The sequence below is a fragment of the Stegastes partitus genome, unplaced genomic scaffold, assembly GCF_000690725.1.
Source record: "Stegastes partitus isolate 25-593 unplaced genomic scaffold, Stegastes_partitus-1.0.2 Scaffold301, whole genome shotgun sequence".
NCBI lineage: Eukaryota > Metazoa > Chordata > Actinopteri > Pomacentridae > Stegastes > Stegastes partitus.
Window position 1 is genome coordinate 387,727 of NW_007578032.1, and position 18,124 is coordinate 405,850.

General features: G+C 39.7%; 1 protein-coding gene across 1 annotated transcript in view; it reads left to right on the plus strand.

The window, feature by feature from the left end:
* Positions 1-18,124, plus strand: part of atrn (attractin) — a 197,954-nt gene that overhangs the window by 15,771 nt on the left and 164,059 nt on the right. The window contains exons 2-4 of the mRNA XM_008283190.1: positions 4,158-4,241; positions 15,633-15,746; positions 16,030-16,158. Coding sequence (XP_008281412.1) covers positions 4,158-4,241; positions 15,633-15,746; positions 16,030-16,158 — 327 coding nt within the window. The remainder of the gene's footprint in view (positions 1-4,157; positions 4,242-15,632; positions 15,747-16,029; positions 16,159-18,124) is intronic.

Below are 18,124 nucleotides of genomic sequence, written 5' to 3' on the forward strand. Positions count from 1 at the left end.
TTTTTTTTTTTCTTAACCGAATCTGGTGCAAACACTTCATACATAGTTATGATGCCATGAAGTGTGAAAAAGAAAATCTTGTATAAATTGAAAAGCCTGAAATCAGCAGGCTGAATGTTTTTCATGCCCTCATGTGTAAAAGGCGGTGCAACTTCCACATACTGTCGTTTATCTTTATATTGCTGTTAAACCTGTAAAACCCCAAAACCTGTCAGCAGGTTTGAAAAGCGTTTACAGGCGCAGAAGCCGTAAAAACACAAAGAACTGTTGGATTTTAACCTTTGCGACACGACTTTCCTTCAGGAAGGTGAAGCAAATCTAAGCTTAAGATGGTGATATTTCATCAGAAACACTTTATTCTACAATTCTATTCAAAAATTCACCAATACTGGGGCGAGAACGGTGAATTCTTCTTTGCATTTTTCTCTCTACTCTGCACTAGACAGATGTTTCACCGTGCTGAATGTATCCTCCAGCTACTTGCTCCTCTGTTTACCATTACTGAGCCGTGCTTCATTTGTTGTATGTTTAATTTTCCTCTGAATGTGAGTATTTGTCACTCATGGCTTATAAGCTGCACTGAGTAGCCCAGAATTTTTTAGTTTTTTGAAAAATCTGGTGCCACACTTTATTTTTTGGGCAAATTTTAGAAGAGACGAAAAGACTAAAGTGATTTTTTTTAAATGAAGTTTTCTGATCAAACAGCACATCACACACGATTCATTCGAGGACGGTCAGAAGGTTGAGGGTTTTCTTCAGTTTTACAGTTTCTGGCTTCAATAAATGGTGCAATTTTGGCTTTTCAAAAAAACTAATTTAAAAAATAACTTGTCTTTCCAACCTGCTCGTGGGTTTTGAAGTTCAGAACGTTAATAAAGTTTTATTCTAAATTGTAGAAAATAAATCTGTTGCAGCTTTCAGGCTTTATGGAACCAAAACTCCCAAAAAGTTAAAGTTTTAATGATACAAAAACTAAAATAACTGTGTTTCTGTGCCTATCCACCATCCAGTGTAGTACTAAATTGGTTGTTTAGCATATAACATACAACATTTTCATTTTTCATTTCATTTCATACAGCAGTGATGGCAACGTTTAGCTAACATGCTAACATGCAGGATGTTTATCGTGTTAGTTTGCACTAAACACAAAGTATTGCACATTAAACTGGAATACTACTCGTTTCCTAACAGATGTACAGCATTTTTGCTAATAAAAGTGGTGCAAAGACTTTATTTGTGGCAATTTTTTCAATGAGACATGCAGGATAAAGTGATTTTTGATGAAATATCCTGATTATAAGTTTGATTTGGTGAAATTTTCCGATCAAACAGGACATCACGCATGATTTCAAGGAAGATTCTCTCTGGTTTCACAGTTTATAGGCCTGATACATGTACAATAATACTAATTTTGACTTCTTAAATAAAAGATAACATGCCTTTCCAACCTGCTAGTGGGCTTCTCTACCAGTCCACTTGTGTTAGTGCTAAATCAAGCACACAGCAGTGATGGGTCCCTTCAGCTAACGTGCTAACCTGCTGAGCAGCAGATATAATGTTTAACAAGTTCATGGTGTTGCATCAGGGACTAGAACACTGCACATTCCTTAAAACCTAACAGAGGCATGACTTGGTGCTGTTTTCCTCGTCCTGTCTGACTGTCTGCTGCAGCTGAAGCAGGGAGGAGTGAGTCCTCTGCAGCCTTCTCAGCGGACTTTGGTCTGAATCGGTGCTGGGAGACTGTTTTGGAACAAGCCTGGGTGTGTTAGCTGGAGTCGCTGCGCCCTGAGACCTACAGCAGTAATGATACAATCTCTGACTGCATCTAAGTGTCCCCTGTGTAATTGAGCTCCCTTCTGCTGCTGTGTCATCAAGCTGGAATTGATCGGGGCAATAACAGGCCGGGCGCCGTACTGTACTATTAGAGAGCTCGCTGCCGCTGCTCGTCATGCTGCTGGCCGCGGATAATCATTTGCAGCGAGGTTTAATCATTCCCCGGCTCTCTGCCGTCTTATTTGTCGCTTGCTCAACCACCGGGCAGCATGAACTGAAAGGTGGAGTTAGTGTTTACCTGCACTCTGCTGACTGTTGTGTAGCAACACGGCTTGTGTGTAATCGCTTCTTCTGCGCCGCTAATAAGATATTAAAGTTTTCACGACACAAAACAGATACCAGAGCCGCAGAGATTGCTCAGCCGTCTGAACCCCCGGCAGTTTCTGGTTCTGTTTTGTGGTATTTTTCCTCATATTGAGGCCTCATTATTTGCTGCAACACAAAGTCCTGCACCTCTGTGGAAGCAGAACACTAATGGCTCCAAGTGGAGACGACTCAGAATGTCTTTGTGCAGCATAACACAGTTATAACGCCGTAAAGTGTGCAAAAGAAAAACGTTTCCCTTAAACTGAACAAACCTGGAACCAGCAGGTACATTATTCAAAGTGCCCACAGGTGTTACTCACACCAGGGGTAAAATAGTGGCTCCACACGCAGGAAATATTTGAATATTTACATTTTTCAAATCAAATCGAGTTTATTGTCATTTTGCTGTACATGCAACAGCGAGCGTTTCTTCAGGATCCAAAAACTAAAAGCAATTAAATAAAGAAGTGTTTGCATGTCTGGATCAGCAGTTCAGCGTCCTGACAGCTGGTGGCATGAAGCTGTTGATCAGTTGGGAGGTTCTTCCTTAAACGTTCCGGAAACGTTTGCTTGATGGCAGCAGTTCAACCAGTTCATAGAGAGGCTGTGAGGACTCCCTCACAATGTTCAGTGTTCTGCTCCTGCAGCAGCTCTGGAAAAGTTCAGATCTAGCTACCTGCCCGTCTCCTCCAGCTGTATGTCCGTCTGGGATGCCGACACTGAGCCATGTTTCTGTTAAAGCAGACACACAGCAGTCCCTCCACTCTCTGAGGGTTTCTTTCACCAAACGTCCAGCTTGTTGTGGAGAGGGCGGACATTGGAGAGTAGGAGGACGGTCCTGCTGGTCTGGAGGGGTTAGCCTTCAGCCCAGCATGGATCCCAGTTCTCTTCCTCCTCCTTTGTTTACGTTGGTACCGCTTCCTTCTCTCTCGGGTAACTGCCGGCGTCGTCTCTGATCGGACTCCGTGTTGGTGTCGTACGTTGCTTGCCATCTGTTTTTGAACCAAGCTGCATTTCTTTTACTGCTTAAGCACATTTTATTTTCCTCTCAATCTCCTTAATTTTTTTCCACACTTGTCTCCGCTCTGTGCAAACACAACCTGCAGTTCAGCCGAATATTCCCAGATTTTTTCTCACATGACAGTTTGTCGTAGCAAAGTCACTCATGGCTCACCAGTTGCCCTGATGAGCACAGGATTTTTTTGTTTTTGCACAAACTGGTGCAAACTGTATATTTTGGATGAAAGCTTTTTTTTTTTTTGTAAGTTTTCTAATGGAACAACACATCATGCTTGAAACTCTGATGATTCGTTCTGTTTTTATGGCATCTGGTTATGATAAATGATCTAATTATGCCTCTTATAAATGATTATTTAGAATTAAATTAAAATTTTTATTGATACTGTGTCTTTCAAACCTGCTGGTATAGTATGGACGGTTAATAAACATTTAATTAGAAAATGTTAGGAACTAAGTGCGTCGCAGCTTTTTGGCTTTAATGCAAAAAAATCTTTTAATTTCTTCACATTTGAGAAGCTGGAAACAGGAACAGCTGCTTGATTAATAACTGTTTCTTTACCTATCCACTAATCCAATTGTTTTCACTCCTCATAGATTGTTTTTAATCTACGAGACCAGAATAAAGCCGTGATAGAAACCTTGAGCTAAACACTAACATGTTCAAAATGACAACACTGGCAAATGTTTATTAACTGTATCAGTTAGGACTAGGGTTTCCTTGTCTTTATCCTGTTTTATAATCTGGTGTTTGCCCTCTCATCACTCTACATGTTGAAGCAGAGAAACATTTATTGAGTTGTCGTGTGTTTTCTCTGCGAGTCTCCGGCGCCACAAACTGCTCCTTTCTCGTCTCACACCTGCTGCATGGGAGTCGCGCCCGGCTTGACAGTGAAAGGACACCGTTTTCAGGAGTTCACCTTGTTAAAGACGCATCAACAAAAAGCTGCTACATCTTCTTTAGTAACCTTGAAACTCTTCTTGTCTGTGCTTCCTCGCAGGCTGACAGGACCGTCTGGCTACCTGACTGACGGTCCGGGAAACTACAAGTACAAGACCAAGTGCACCTGGCTCATCGAAGGACAGTAAGTACGGCGACTCGGAGCACGGATCGCCGTCTCTGCAGAAGTTAAGCTGATTTTTAGAGCCCTGAAAATCTTTCTGGCGCTAATTGAATTCCTTAATTTGTCCTTAATTTTGAAAAAAATCTTTTAACAGCGCTAGAAATAGAAAAAGAGGATCCACATTCTGTGGAAAAATTTAAAAGTTTAGCTGCTTTTAGTGGCTAAATTTCTCATTCAAGTTTAACTAATGGTGTGCTCAACTAAATTGTGATTCAAAAGCAAAATAAAGACAATTTAAAAAAACATTCTCAAAAAATAACAGACACTTTTTCCCCCAGCAACCGCAGATGAGCTGCAGAAAACTAAAAAAAACAAAAAACTATGCATATATAAAAAAAGATATCCCAAAAATTTCACAGATATATTAAGGACTACAAGAAATATTTTAGTTTTTTATGGTGCAACTGCTCAATCAGATGTGAAAATTGAACAAAAATAACTTTAATTTCACTTCTCTGACCATTTATTTTGTCCTAAAAGTTTTATTTGTTTTGTATTATTGTGACATGCAGCTATGTAAGCCACGAAAATATCACTAGTTAACTTCTGCATTGTCACTTGTGTAGTTAATGTGCTCAAAAATGGGACTTTTCATGATTTTTTTTTTGGTCATTTTTCAACTCGGCCATAATCAGAGATTGTTAAATCTACTTTTCCAATAATACAGATTCTAAATCAATGACATGATGAGAAATGATTTAATTGTTCCTGAGATATTGCTCATTGAAAGAGCCTCACGTTTCAATTTGCGAAAAAAAACAAAACCTGCTGAGATTGAGGCAACTAAAAAAAAACAAACAAAAAAACACTAAGTTATCTCAGAAAGTATTTGATATATGAAGCTATAGTTTCACATGTATGCTTATAAGTATTCATGTTTTATGCTATGAACATTTCAGGCAAATCAAAGCAGAAATTGTTTTAAAGATTTTATGATTTGTTTTAGGGTTTAATAATGAAACTACCACTAAATTATCTTTAATAGTTCCCGAGATTTTGTCGTTTAAACAGCCTCAAATTTAAATATGAAGAAAAAATGTGCTGAAATTTGATTGACAGGAAACTTTTTAAAAAGAGTTTTTGATGTAGTAAGCTAAAATTTTACAAAAATCTGAACAAACGTCAATATTTTTATGCCTTAAAATTTTCAGTTGGGACAGTTGAAAGATAAGTTGTGAAACCTGAGGCTGCAGCTTAACGTACATCCGCTCATGAAGATGATCTTGTGCGTAGCGTACACTGCAGGTCCGTCAGAAATTTACAGCATCCAGAAGGTGATGGATGACGATTAACGGCAAAGTAACTGCGAGGAATCCAATACTCCTCCTCTGTTGTTCCAGTCAGCACATCCGCGCCGCGCAGCATCGATTTACAGCGTTGGTTCTTAATTTTTTTTTGGCTGCGAGCTTAGCCCGACCATAAACTCGTTGATTACATTTACATTTTAGGCGTTTAGCCAACACGCTCAATCAGGAGGGATTAGCCACGAGTGACGATGTCGGGCTCAGGAGATCACACTGCTGGATGTTACGTGGTGTTGAACCCGTGACCTCCCTGTTCCTGGATGGCCTCTCTAATCGCCGCACCGCCGCGTCGTCAGACGGCTTCATTAGGCGCTGATGGCACATTTATATGCCGCCCGGAGCCCTCAGCTCATTCTTAACAGGAGGTTAATGCAGTGGCACGTGTACTCTATACATCAAACCGGCAAGAATACATTTAAAGAGGGTTTTATAAGCCTCAGATATGCCTTCGCTTTGAACCGTCAGAAGCTTCCCCGGCAGTTAAGTGTGTTGAATCCGTTTGCAGCGGCTTGAAGGGACTGAGACGCAGTCAAATAACTCATAAAATACGACTGTCCTGGGTCAGCTGGTGTCCAAAGCAGACAGAATTCAAGAAGTGTGCTGCTGCACCGTCTCAGATTGTGTTTGTTTATGTTATTATTTGAAACTCAACACTAAGTTCTGTGAAATATTTAGATTAAATTTTGAGAATTTCAGACTTTTTCAGAACCTCGAAAAACTGTCTTGCGGGGAAGCCATCTGAAGGGTTCAATATCTCCTGAAATAAAACTCGAAAAGCCACGAAATATGGTGAGGAAACAGATTAAAGTGTTCTCTGCAGATCTAAAATGTTCAATTGCTCCCATTAGATGATATTTTTTAAATTATTGGTCCTTGAAAATCGAAATAAAGGTGCAAAATTTTTAAACAAACATGGCATTAGTGTCTGAAAAATTTCCTATACATGTACAGTTATGAATTTATCCATATTTCATACCAAAAAATAGTTTTTGATTGACATTTCACCAACTTTTAAGGCCTTTAGCATCAGTAAAATTTGATATGTGTTCAGTATTGTAAGCCAAGGTTCCAGTTTTTTGCTGTTTTGACATGTCAGAATAAAAATTTGGACTGAAACCACTTTTTTTTTGTTTAAAGGGTTCATTATCTCCAGAAATAAAACTCCAAAAGCCATGAAATTTGGTGAGGACACAGATTAAAGTGTTTACTGCGGATCTATAACATTAAATTGATCTTATTAGATGATATTTTTTTCAATTATTGGTCTTGGAAAAAGGAAGAAAGTGCCGAATTTTTAAACAAGTGTGGCATTCATGATCCTGAAAGTTCCCATATGTGTACAGTTATGAATTTATCCATATTTCGTGCCAAGAAAACAGTCTTTGATTGACAGTTCACCAACTTTTGAGACCTCTAACGTCAGTTTAATTTGATGTGTCTCCAGTATTGTAAGCCAAGTTACTGTTTTGACATGTCAAAACGGAGATGTGGACTCAAACCACATATTTTTTTATAGGTTCAATATGTCCTGGAATAAAACTCCAAAAGCTATGAAATTTGGTAAAGACACAGANGCAACGTTTAGCTAACATGCTAACATGCAGGATGTTTATCGTGTTAGTTTGCACTAAACACAAAGTATTGCACATTAAACTGGAATACTACTCGTTTCCTAACAGATGTACAGCATTTTTGCTAATAAAAGTGGTGCAAAGACTTTATTTGTGGCAATTTTTTCAATGAGACATGCAGGATAAAGTGATTTTTGATGAAATATCCTGATTATAAGTTTGATTTGGTGAAATTTTCCGATCAAACAGGACATCACGCATGATTTCAAGGAAGATTCTCTCTGGTTTCACAGTTTATAGGCCTGATACATGTACAATAATACTAATTTTGACTTCTTAAATAAAAGATAACATGCCTTTCCAACCTGCTAGTGGGCTTCTCTACCAGTCCACTTGTGTTAGTGCTAAATCAAGCACACAGCAGTGATGGGTCCCTTCAGCTAACGTGCTAACCTGCTGAGCAGCAGATATAATGTTTAACAAGTTCATGGTGTTGCATCAGGGACTAGAACACTGCACATTCCTTAAAACCTAACAGAGGCATGACTTGGTGCTGTTTTCCTCGTCCTGTCTGACTGTCTGCTGCAGCTGAAGCAGGGAGGAGTGAGTCCTCTGCAGCCTTCTCAGCGGACTTTGGTCTGAATCGGTGCTGGGAGACTGTTTTGGAACAAGCCTGGGTGTGTTAGCTGGAGTCGCTGCGCCCTGAGACCTACAGCAGTAATGATACAATCTCTGACTGCATCTAAGTGTCCCCTGTGTAATTGAGCTCCCTTCTGCTGCTGTGTCATCAAGCTGGAATTGATCGGGGCAATAACAGGCCGGGCGCCGTACTGTACTATTAGAGAGCTCGCTGCCGCTGCTCGTCATGCTGCTGGCCGCGGATAATCATTTGCAGCGAGGTTTAATCATTCCCCGGCTCTCTGCCGTCTTATTTGTCGCTTGCTCAACCACCGGGCAGCATGAACTGAAAGGTGGAGTTAGTGTTTACCTGCACTCTGCTGACTGTTGTGTAGCAACACGGCTTGTGTGTAATCGCTTCTTCTGCGCCGCTAATAAGATATTAAAGTTTTCACGACACAAAACAGATACCAGAGCCGCAGAGATTGCTCAGCCGTCTGAACCCCCGGCAGTTTCTGGTTCTGTTTTGTGGTATTTTTCCTCATATTGAGGCCTCATTATTTGCTGCAACACAAAGTCCTGCACCTCTGTGGAAGCAGAACACTAATGGCTCCAAGTGGAGACGACTCAGAATGTCTTTGTGCAGCATAACACAGTTATAACGCCGTAAAGTGTGCAAAAGAAAAACGTTTCCCTTAAACTGAACAAACCTGGAACCAGCAGGTACATTATTCAAAGTGCCCACAGGTGTTACTCACACCAGGGGTAAAATAGTGGCTCCACACGCAGGAAATATTTGAATATTTACATTTTTCAAATCAAATCGAGTTTATTGTCATTTTGCTGTACATGCAACAGCGAGCGTTTCTTCAGGATCCAAAAACTAAAAGCAATTAAATAAAGAAGTGTTTGCATGTCTGGATCAGCAGTTCAGCGTCCTGACAGCTGGTGGCATGAAGCTGTTGATCAGTTGGGAGGTTCTTCCTTAAACGTTCCGGAAACGTTTGCTTGATGGCAGCAGTTCAACCAGTTCATAGAGAGGCTGTGAGGACTCCCTCACAATGTTCAGTGTTCTGCTCCTGCAGCAGCTCTGGAAAAGTTCAGATCTAGCTACCTGCCCGTCTCCTCCAGCTGTATGTCCGTCTGGGATGCCGACACTGAGCCATGTTTCTGTTAAAGCAGACACACAGCAGTCCCTCCACTCTCTGAGGGTTTCTTTCACCAAACGTCCAGCTTGTTGTGGAGAGGGCGGACATTGGAGAGTAGGAGGACGGTCCTGCTGGTCTGGAGGGGTTAGCCTTCAGCCCAGCATGGATCCCAGTTCTCTTCCTCCTCCTTTGTTTACGTTGGTACCGCTTCCTTCTCTCTCGGGTAACTGCCGGCGTCGTCTCTGATCGGACTCCGTGTTGGTGTCGTACGTTGCTTGCCATCTGTTTTTGAACCAAGCTGCATTTCTTTTACTGCTTAAGCACATTTTATTTTCCTCTCAATCTCCTTAATTTTTTTCCACACTTGTCTCCGCTCTGTGCAAACACAACCTGCAGTTCAGCCGAATATTCCCAGATTTTTTCTCACATGACAGTTTGTCGTAGCAAAGTCACTCATGGCTCACCAGTTGCCCTGATGAGCACAGGATTTTTTTGTTTTTGCACAAACTGGTGCAAACTGTATATTTTGGATGAAAGCTTTTTTTTTTTTTGTAAGTTTTCTAATGGAACAACACATCATGCTTGAAACTCTGATGATTCGTTCTGTTTTTATGGCATCTGGTTATGATAAATGATCTAATTATGCCTCTTATAAATGATTATTTAGAATTAAATTAAAATTTTTATTGATACTGTGTCTTTCAAACCTGCTGGTATAGTATGGACGGTTAATAAACATTTAATTAGAAAATGTTAGGAACTAAGTGCGTCGCAGCTTTTTGGCTTTAATGCAAAAAAATCTTTTAATTTCTTCACATTTGAGAAGCTGGAAACAGGAACAGCTGCTTGATTAATAACTGTTTCTTTACCTATCCACTAATCCAATTGTTTTCACTCCTCATAGATTGTTTTTAATCTACGAGACCAGAATAAAGCCGTGATAGAAACCTTGAGCTAAACACTAACATGTTCAAAATGACAACACTGGCAAATGTTTATTAACTGTATCAGTTAGGACTAGGGTTTCCTTGTCTTTATCCTGTTTTATAATCTGGTGTTTGCCCTCTCATCACTCTACATGTTGAAGCAGAGAAACATTTATTGAGTTGTCGTGTGTTTTCTCTGCGAGTCTCCGGCGCCACAAACTGCTCCTTTCTCGTCTCACACCTGCTGCATGGGAGTCGCGCCCGGCTTGACAGTGAAAGGACACCGTTTTCAGGAGTTCACCTTGTTAAAGACGCATCAACAAAAAGCTGCTACATCTTCTTTAGTAACCTTGAAACTCTTCTTGTCTGTGCTTCCTCGCAGGCTGACAGGACCGTCTGGCTACCTGACTGACGGTCCGGGAAACTACAAGTACAAGACCAAGTGCACCTGGCTCATCGAAGGACAGTAAGTACGGCGACTCGGAGCACGGATCGCCGTCTCTGCAGAAGTTAAGCTGATTTTTAGAGCCCTGAAAATCTTTCTGGCGCTAATTGAATTCCTTAATTTGTCCTTAATTTTGAAAAAAATCTTTTAACAGCGCTAGAAATAGAAAAAGAGGATCCACATTCTGTGGAAAAATTTAAAAGTTTAGCTGCTTTTAGTGGCTAAATTTCTCATTCAAGTTTAACTAATGGTGTGCTCAACTAAATTGTGATTCAAAAGCAAAATAAAGACAATTTAAAAAAACATTCTCAAAAAATAACAGACACTTTTTCCCCCAGCAACCGCAGATGAGCTGCAGAAAACTAAAAAAAACAAAAAACTATGCATATATAAAAAAAGATATCCCAAAAATTTCACAGATATATTAAGGACTACAAGAAATATTTTAGTTTTTTATGGTGCAACTGCTCAATCAGATGTGAAAATTGAACAAAAATAACTTTAATTTCACTTCTCTGACCATTTATTTTGTCCTAAAAGTTTTATTTGTTTTGTATTATTGTGACATGCAGCTATGTAAGCCACGAAAATATCACTAGTTAACTTCTGCATTGTCACTTGTGTAGTTAATGTGCTCAAAAATGGGACTTTTCATGATTTTTTTTTTGGTCATTTTTCAACTCGGCCATAATCAGAGATTGTTAAATCTACTTTTCCAATAATACAGATTCTAAATCAATGACATGATGAGAAATGATTTAATTGTTCCTGAGATATTGCTCATTGAAAGAGCCTCACGTTTCAATTTGCGAAAAAAAACAAAACCTGCTGAGATTGAGGCAACTAAAAAAAAACAAACAAAAAAACACTAAGTTATCTCAGAAAGTATTTGATATATGAAGCTATAGTTTCACATGTATGCTTATAAGTATTCATGTTTTATGCTATGAACATTTCAGGCAAATCAAAGCAGAAATTGTTTTAAAGATTTTATGATTTGTTTTAGGGTTTAATAATGAAACTACCACTAAATTATCTTTAATAGTTCCCGAGATTTTGTCGTTTAAACAGCCTCAAATTTAAATATGAAGAAAAAATGTGCTGAAATTTGATTGACAGGAAACTTTTTAAAAAGAGTTTTTGATGTAGTAAGCTAAAATTTTACAAAAATCTGAACAAACGTCAATATTTTTATGCCTTAAAATTTTCAGTTGGGACAGTTGAAAGATAAGTTGTGAAACCTGAGGCTGCAGCTTAACGTACATCCGCTCATGAAGATGATCTTGTGCGTAGCGTACACTGCAGGTCCGTCAGAAATTTACAGCATCCAGAAGGTGATGGATGACGATTAACGGCAAAGTAACTGCGAGGAATCCAATACTCCTCCTCTGTTGTTCCAGTCAGCACATCCGCGCCGCGCAGCATCGATTTACAGCGTTGGTTCTTAATTTTTTTTTGGCTGCGAGCTTAGCCCGACCATAAACTCGTTGATTACATTTACATTTTAGGCGTTTAGCCAACACGCTCAATCAGGAGGGATTAGCCACGAGTGACGATGTCGGGCTCAGGAGATCACACTGCTGGATGTTACGTGGTGTTGAACCCGTGACCTCCCTGTTCCTGGATGGCCTCTCTAATCGCCGCACCGCCGCGTCGTCAGACGGCTTCATTAGGCGCTGATGGCACATTTATATGCCGCCCGGAGCCCTCAGCTCATTCTTAACAGGAGGTTAATGCAGTGGCACGTGTACTCTATACATCAAACCGGCAAGAATACATTTAAAGAGGGTTTTATAAGCCTCAGATATGCCTTCGCTTTGAACCGTCAGAAGCTTCCCCGGCAGTTAAGTGTGTTGAATCCGTTTGCAGCGGCTTGAAGGGACTGAGACGCAGTCAAATAACTCATAAAATACGACTGTCCTGGGTCAGCTGGTGTCCAAAGCAGACAGAATTCAAGAAGTGTGCTGCTGCACCGTCTCAGATTGTGTTTGTTTATGTTATTATTTGAAACTCAACACTAAGTTCTGTGAAATATTTAGATTAAATTTTGAGAATTTCAGACTTTTTCAGAACCTCGAAAAACTGTCTTGCGGGGAAGCCATCTGAAGGGTTCAATATCTCCTGAAATAAAACTCGAAAAGCCACGAAATATGGTGAGGAAACAGATTAAAGTGTTCTCTGCAGATCTAAAATGTTCAATTGCTCCCGTTAGATGATATTTTTTAAATTATTGGTCCTTGAAAATCGAAATAAAGGTGCAAAATTTTTAAACAAACATGGCATTAGTGTCTGAAAAATTTCCTATACATGTACAGTTATGAATTTATCCATATTTCATACCAAAAAATAGTTTTTGATTGACATTTCACCAACTTTTAAGGCCTTTAGCATCAGTAAAATTTGATATGTGTTCAGTATTGTAAGCCAAGGTTCCAGTTTTTTGCTGTTTTGACATGTCAGAATAAAAATTTGGACTGAAACCACTTTTTTTTTGTTTAAAGGGTTCATTATCTCCAGAAATAAAACTCCAAAAGCCATGAAATTTGGTGAGGACACAGATTAAAGTGTTTACTGCGGATCTATAACATTAAATTGATCTTATTAGATGATATTTTTTTCAATTATTGGTCTTGGAAAAAGGAAGAAAGTGCCGAATTTTTAAACAAGTGTGGCATTCATGATCCTGAAAGTTCCCATATGTGTACAGTTATGAATTTATCCATATTTCGTGCCAAGAAAACAGTCTTTGATTGACAGTTCACCAACTTTTGAGACCTCTAACGTCAGTTTAATTTGATGTGTCTCCAGTATTGTAAGCCAAGTTACTGTTTTGACATGTCAAAACGGAGATGTGGACTCAAACCACACATTTTTTTTAGCAGTTCAATATGTCCTGGAATAAAACTCCAAAAGCTATGAAATTTGGTAAAGACACAGACTAAAGTGTTTACTGCTTATCTAAAGCATTAAATTGCTCCTATTAGATGATCGTTTTTTCAATTATTGGTCTTGGAAAATGGAAAAAAGTGCAGAATTTTTAAACAAGTGTGGCATCAGTGTCCCAGAAACTTCCTATTAGTCTATATATATTAATTTATCCATATTTCAAACCAAAACACAGTCTTTGGTTGGCATTTGACCAACTTTTGAGGACTCTAACATCAGTTTAATTTGATGAGTGTCCAGTATTGTAAGCCAGAGATCTATTTTTTTTAAATATTTTGACATGTCAGAACGGTGACGTGGACTCATTGTTAGCAGCACAACAACTGGTTTGCATTGAGGTCTGTTTGTTGTTTTCTTCTGTAGCTTTTAGTACAGCTCTCATCGGCTGTTTCGTTGTCACAGCACTGGCAATGATGTGTTTCAATAAGCGTGAGATCTGTTGTGATCTGTTGAGTGTTCATTTCATGTTCTCAGATCTGGGAGTTTTAGTTTTTTTTTTTACCCTCAGACAAGCTATTTTAAAGGTTCATTATCTCCTAAAATAAAACTCTCACAGTCATGAAATTTGGTGAGAACTCTGGGATAATGGTTTCTGGCAGATCCAAGTGATTGAATAGTTCCAGCAGGTACCAAATCTTTAATTACTGGTTGTTAAAAATGGAACAAGAGTGGCGCTGAGGCCCCAGAAAGTTCCTGTAAATGTGTATGTATGGATGTATCTATGCTTTCGACTAAAATTCTAGTCTGTGCTTGACATCTCACCAACTGCTGAGGCCTCTAACATCAGTGGAATTTGAGGTGGACTCATTTGCAGGGCAACAAAAGCTGGTGTGCATGGGGGTGTTTATATTGTCATTATATGTGCCGACTACAAATTGCTTTCTTGTTGTCCTCATGTTGAAATTTAACAACATATGAGGCCTATTCATCAAAAACTGCAACCTTGGCTTTCTGTATTTGCCACAGATCTAATTCTGCTAACGCTAGAGGCCTCAAAAGTTGATAAAAAGTCAAGCAAAAGCTGAATTTTTGTTGGAAATATGGATAAATCCATAGATAGAGACTTACAGGAGCTTTCTGGGACCTCAGTCCAACCCTCCAATGAAAATTTTGCACTTTTTTCCTCCGTTTTTTAAAATCTTGGAGCCATTTAACCATTCGTATCCACTGGAAGCTGTTTCGTCACCAAGTTTCATGGCTGTGAGACTGATAATTCTGAAGATTTTGGCTTCTTAGATTTTATTAAGGGGGGGAATTCCAACAACTCTCATGTATGGAAACCAATGAAATCCTCAAAACTCAGCCACAAGTATTCTACAGAAGTTAGTTAGAGGCTGCAGAGATAGAAATCTGAGATGACACGATGTGACTGTCTGGTGTGTTTTGCTTAAAGGGACGACAAAGTTAGAATAAGACGCTCCTTTGTGAGATCTCCTCAATCATTGCTGTAATTTCGATTAATTATCTACACGTCACAAGTCTTCTTTTGTACTCGAACCTTCAGGCTGCCGCCGTCCGTTAGTCGGAGGAGGAAGTGCCACGATTAAATTCTAATTAAGGAAAAAAGTGACTAATCTGAACATTTCCTCTATGTTTTCTGTACATCTAAATAGACCTCTGTGTTCCTCTTTCTTCTGTTCAGTCTCATGAACGTCTGAATTTAAAAATATACTAACAAGCTTGTTCTTCCTGTGTTGTCTGTCCTTGGTGGTAAAAACTCTCGGCCATGGACGCTTTATTTGTTTTTCACAGTTGAAGTGAGATTATAAAAGAATATAACGTTGCAGCGTGCGCTAATCTGTTGCTGCTCTCGTGATTTTAGGCAAATAAAGAGCCGTTGTGGGGGTTGTTTGGAGTTAATTATCCACCTTTAGTGTTCTTAAAATCCCGCCTATTGTGATTGTGCAGTGAAAGCGGGCTTTGCATTGAGCTGGCAAAACAGTAACTCTGGAAAACCTGCAGCCAAAGAATAAAATTTGATTTGAAACGTTAATGACAATTAGCGAGCTGTACAGTGATCCTGATGTTTTAAACTGTGGCTCCACGTACGCTGCATATTAATGAATGGGAAAATAAATGGAATGCATTCGTCATGGTTGGAAATTCAAAATATTCTTGATGGCAAGTGAAGGTTTCTAAATATTCACATCAAACCAGCAGAGAGAGAAGTTTGTGTTTAGTTTCTCAGAGCGTGAACGGCTCCAGCTCTGCACAAAAGTGAAATAATAGTCGGATTTCTGCTCATCAGTGAAAACTTTGTGCTGTTAAATGTCTTCGGCAGTGATTCAGAACGCAGGAGGCCTTTTAGCTTCTCCGTTAGCAGAGCTTTGTTAGCATTCATGTCTGTTTGCTGTTACTGTGTCGTTGCCCTGACGCGTGTCTTTGTTTTCGCAGAGCCAACACGATTCTGCGACTTCGCTTCAACCACTTTGCGACCGAGTGCAGCTGGGATCACCTCTACGTGTACGACGGCGACTCCATCTACGCGCCGCTCCTCGCCGCCTTCAGGTTGGTGTTGATGCGATCGCAGGAAGCCTCTGAGTGAACTCTTATTTTTTTCTCATTTTTAAACATTTGAAAAAAGTTCAGTTCTGTCCCTTGTGTAGAAGTGAAGAGCTTTGACCCATTGTTTAAATCCCATGACTCTAGGAAGGAAGGAATATTTTGCAAACCACCTAATACTGGTCAAAAAAACTCTACAAAATAAAAGACCCGACTTAAAAAACAAGTCACATGTGGAGTAAAATATGTATAAGTGGCACTGAAACCATTTTTTGTGTTGTTATTGCAGCGGTCTGATTGTTCCTGAGCGGTACGGGAACGAGACCGTCCCTGAGGTGGTGTCTCAGTCCGGCTACGCTCTGCTGCACTTCTTCAGCGACGCCGCCTACAACCTGACCGGCTTCAACATTTCCTACAGGTGAGAGAATAAAACTCTTTTCTGTTGCCATGGCTGCATCCAGTGTTTCCTTGTTGGGTATGTAAAAAGAAAAATAAGCACGGAAAGACGAAGGTCGTGGGCTTTTTAGAAATTCTTTTTATGCATTTCATATTTAAAAGAAAAGCGCGGTCAGCTTCTGAGATATATCAGAGCATCTTCAACAAGGCTTTGGACAAGCTGATGTTACAGTAGTGTTAGTTTGTCTAAACCGTCTGAACCCCAGAGCCCGCCTGCAGGTTTGACAGACATGTTGTCTTTAAAAAAAAAAGACTAAAATGACACCATTTATCAGAGCCAGAGAAACTGTAAAAACTGAAAAAATCGGCAATTTGTTGAGATTCCGACAGTCCTCAACCTCATTATGTGTGATGATCAGCTCTGTGAGGAAAATTAGCCAAATCTAAGATTAAACTTGAAATATTTCATCAAAATCACTTCATTCTAGGTGTCTTGTTTAAAAAAAAAATGCCAAAAAACACAACATTTACACCAACTGGATTCTGTAAAAACCTCAAAAATCTGCACTCCTCACCAGAACTGAGAAACAAGAAGTGATTCAGCTGCAACCAACAGCTACATGACAAAAATCTGAACATGATTCGGCTTAACTGCAGGCAGTGTTACACAGAGCAGATAGAAGAGAAGTATGGAAACTATTCAGAGAGATCAATAAAACAAATGCAGCATGGCTCAAAAACTGTGTACAGAGAAGCAAGTTGTTGGAGGATACATTCAGCACGGTGAAACATCTTTGTAAAACAGATGTAGAGGCCTGTCTGCAGTCTTTGTCCAGCTTTGGCATTTGTGGGTACTTGGAAAATGGATTTGAGTTTTTTCTTTCAGTTCTTGTGAAACTAATAATTGATTATCAGAGCTAGAAAGTGTAAAAACAACAGGAAAAAGTTTGGATTTTTAGCTTTATATAGTGTGAAATAGGCCTAGTTTGTTGAGGTTGCAAATATATAAATAAGATTTGCAGGATGCAGAGAAATCATTATTTTTTTAAGTGTTGGACATACTATTGGTGTGGGTGCTTGGAAAAAGTTAGACATGTTGATTCCAGGTTTAAAAGAAATCTAAAGTACACGATCAGAGAAATGCAACTTTAGTTTTTTTTCCCCTTTTTTGTCAGTCATGGCATTCTGACTATGTGACACACAAGACATTCTGGGTTTGCTCTGCTTGTAGACATGATTGTGTTTCCACAGAGGTACAGGATTTTATATTGCAGGAAAAAAATGTCACTACTAATGTGACAGGAGCTGAAGAAATGCTTACAAACTAGTCGGGGTTTGGAGGGTTAAACAATATTCTCAGGCCTCTCCTTGATTTTTTTGTGTACTCGCTGCAGTGGCAGCTTCCACACATCAGCTCGTTCTAATCCTCCGAGCCGACGCGTCGTCCTGCCGAGCCTCAGGGTTTGCATCTCTTGGGGTCCGCGTGGTGTCAGTCACCGGATAACAAGCGTCTGCCAAGTGACAAATACGTCGACGCTGAGCCCTGACAGGAGAAGCCTCAGTAGAAATCATTCCTGAGCTGTGTTCAGGTGAAGGGCCCACTTCGCCGGCTTCCTCTGGACGTGATGACGCATACAAACCTTCAGAGCAGACCATCGTGTCATGTTTGCTGCAGTGTGTTGTTGCCGCATCGTTACGCCAGCATCTCCTGTTCACACTCACTGTGGCATGATTGTGTTTGACATGTCTGGTACCTGCCTGCTTTTTAAGGGACACTAGAAGAGTTTTTTTCTGCTGTATCAACTGAATTATTGCAGAGAGTTTTCCGTTTTCTCGGTTATATTTACAGTTGTGGTGACATTACAATATCAGAAATGATCTCGTCACAAATTCTGGATTCACAAATAATAGTTCACAAATAATGGAAACACAATTTATTATCCTCATTGTATGAACTGCTGCAAATACTCTAGTTGGGCCCCTGTGAA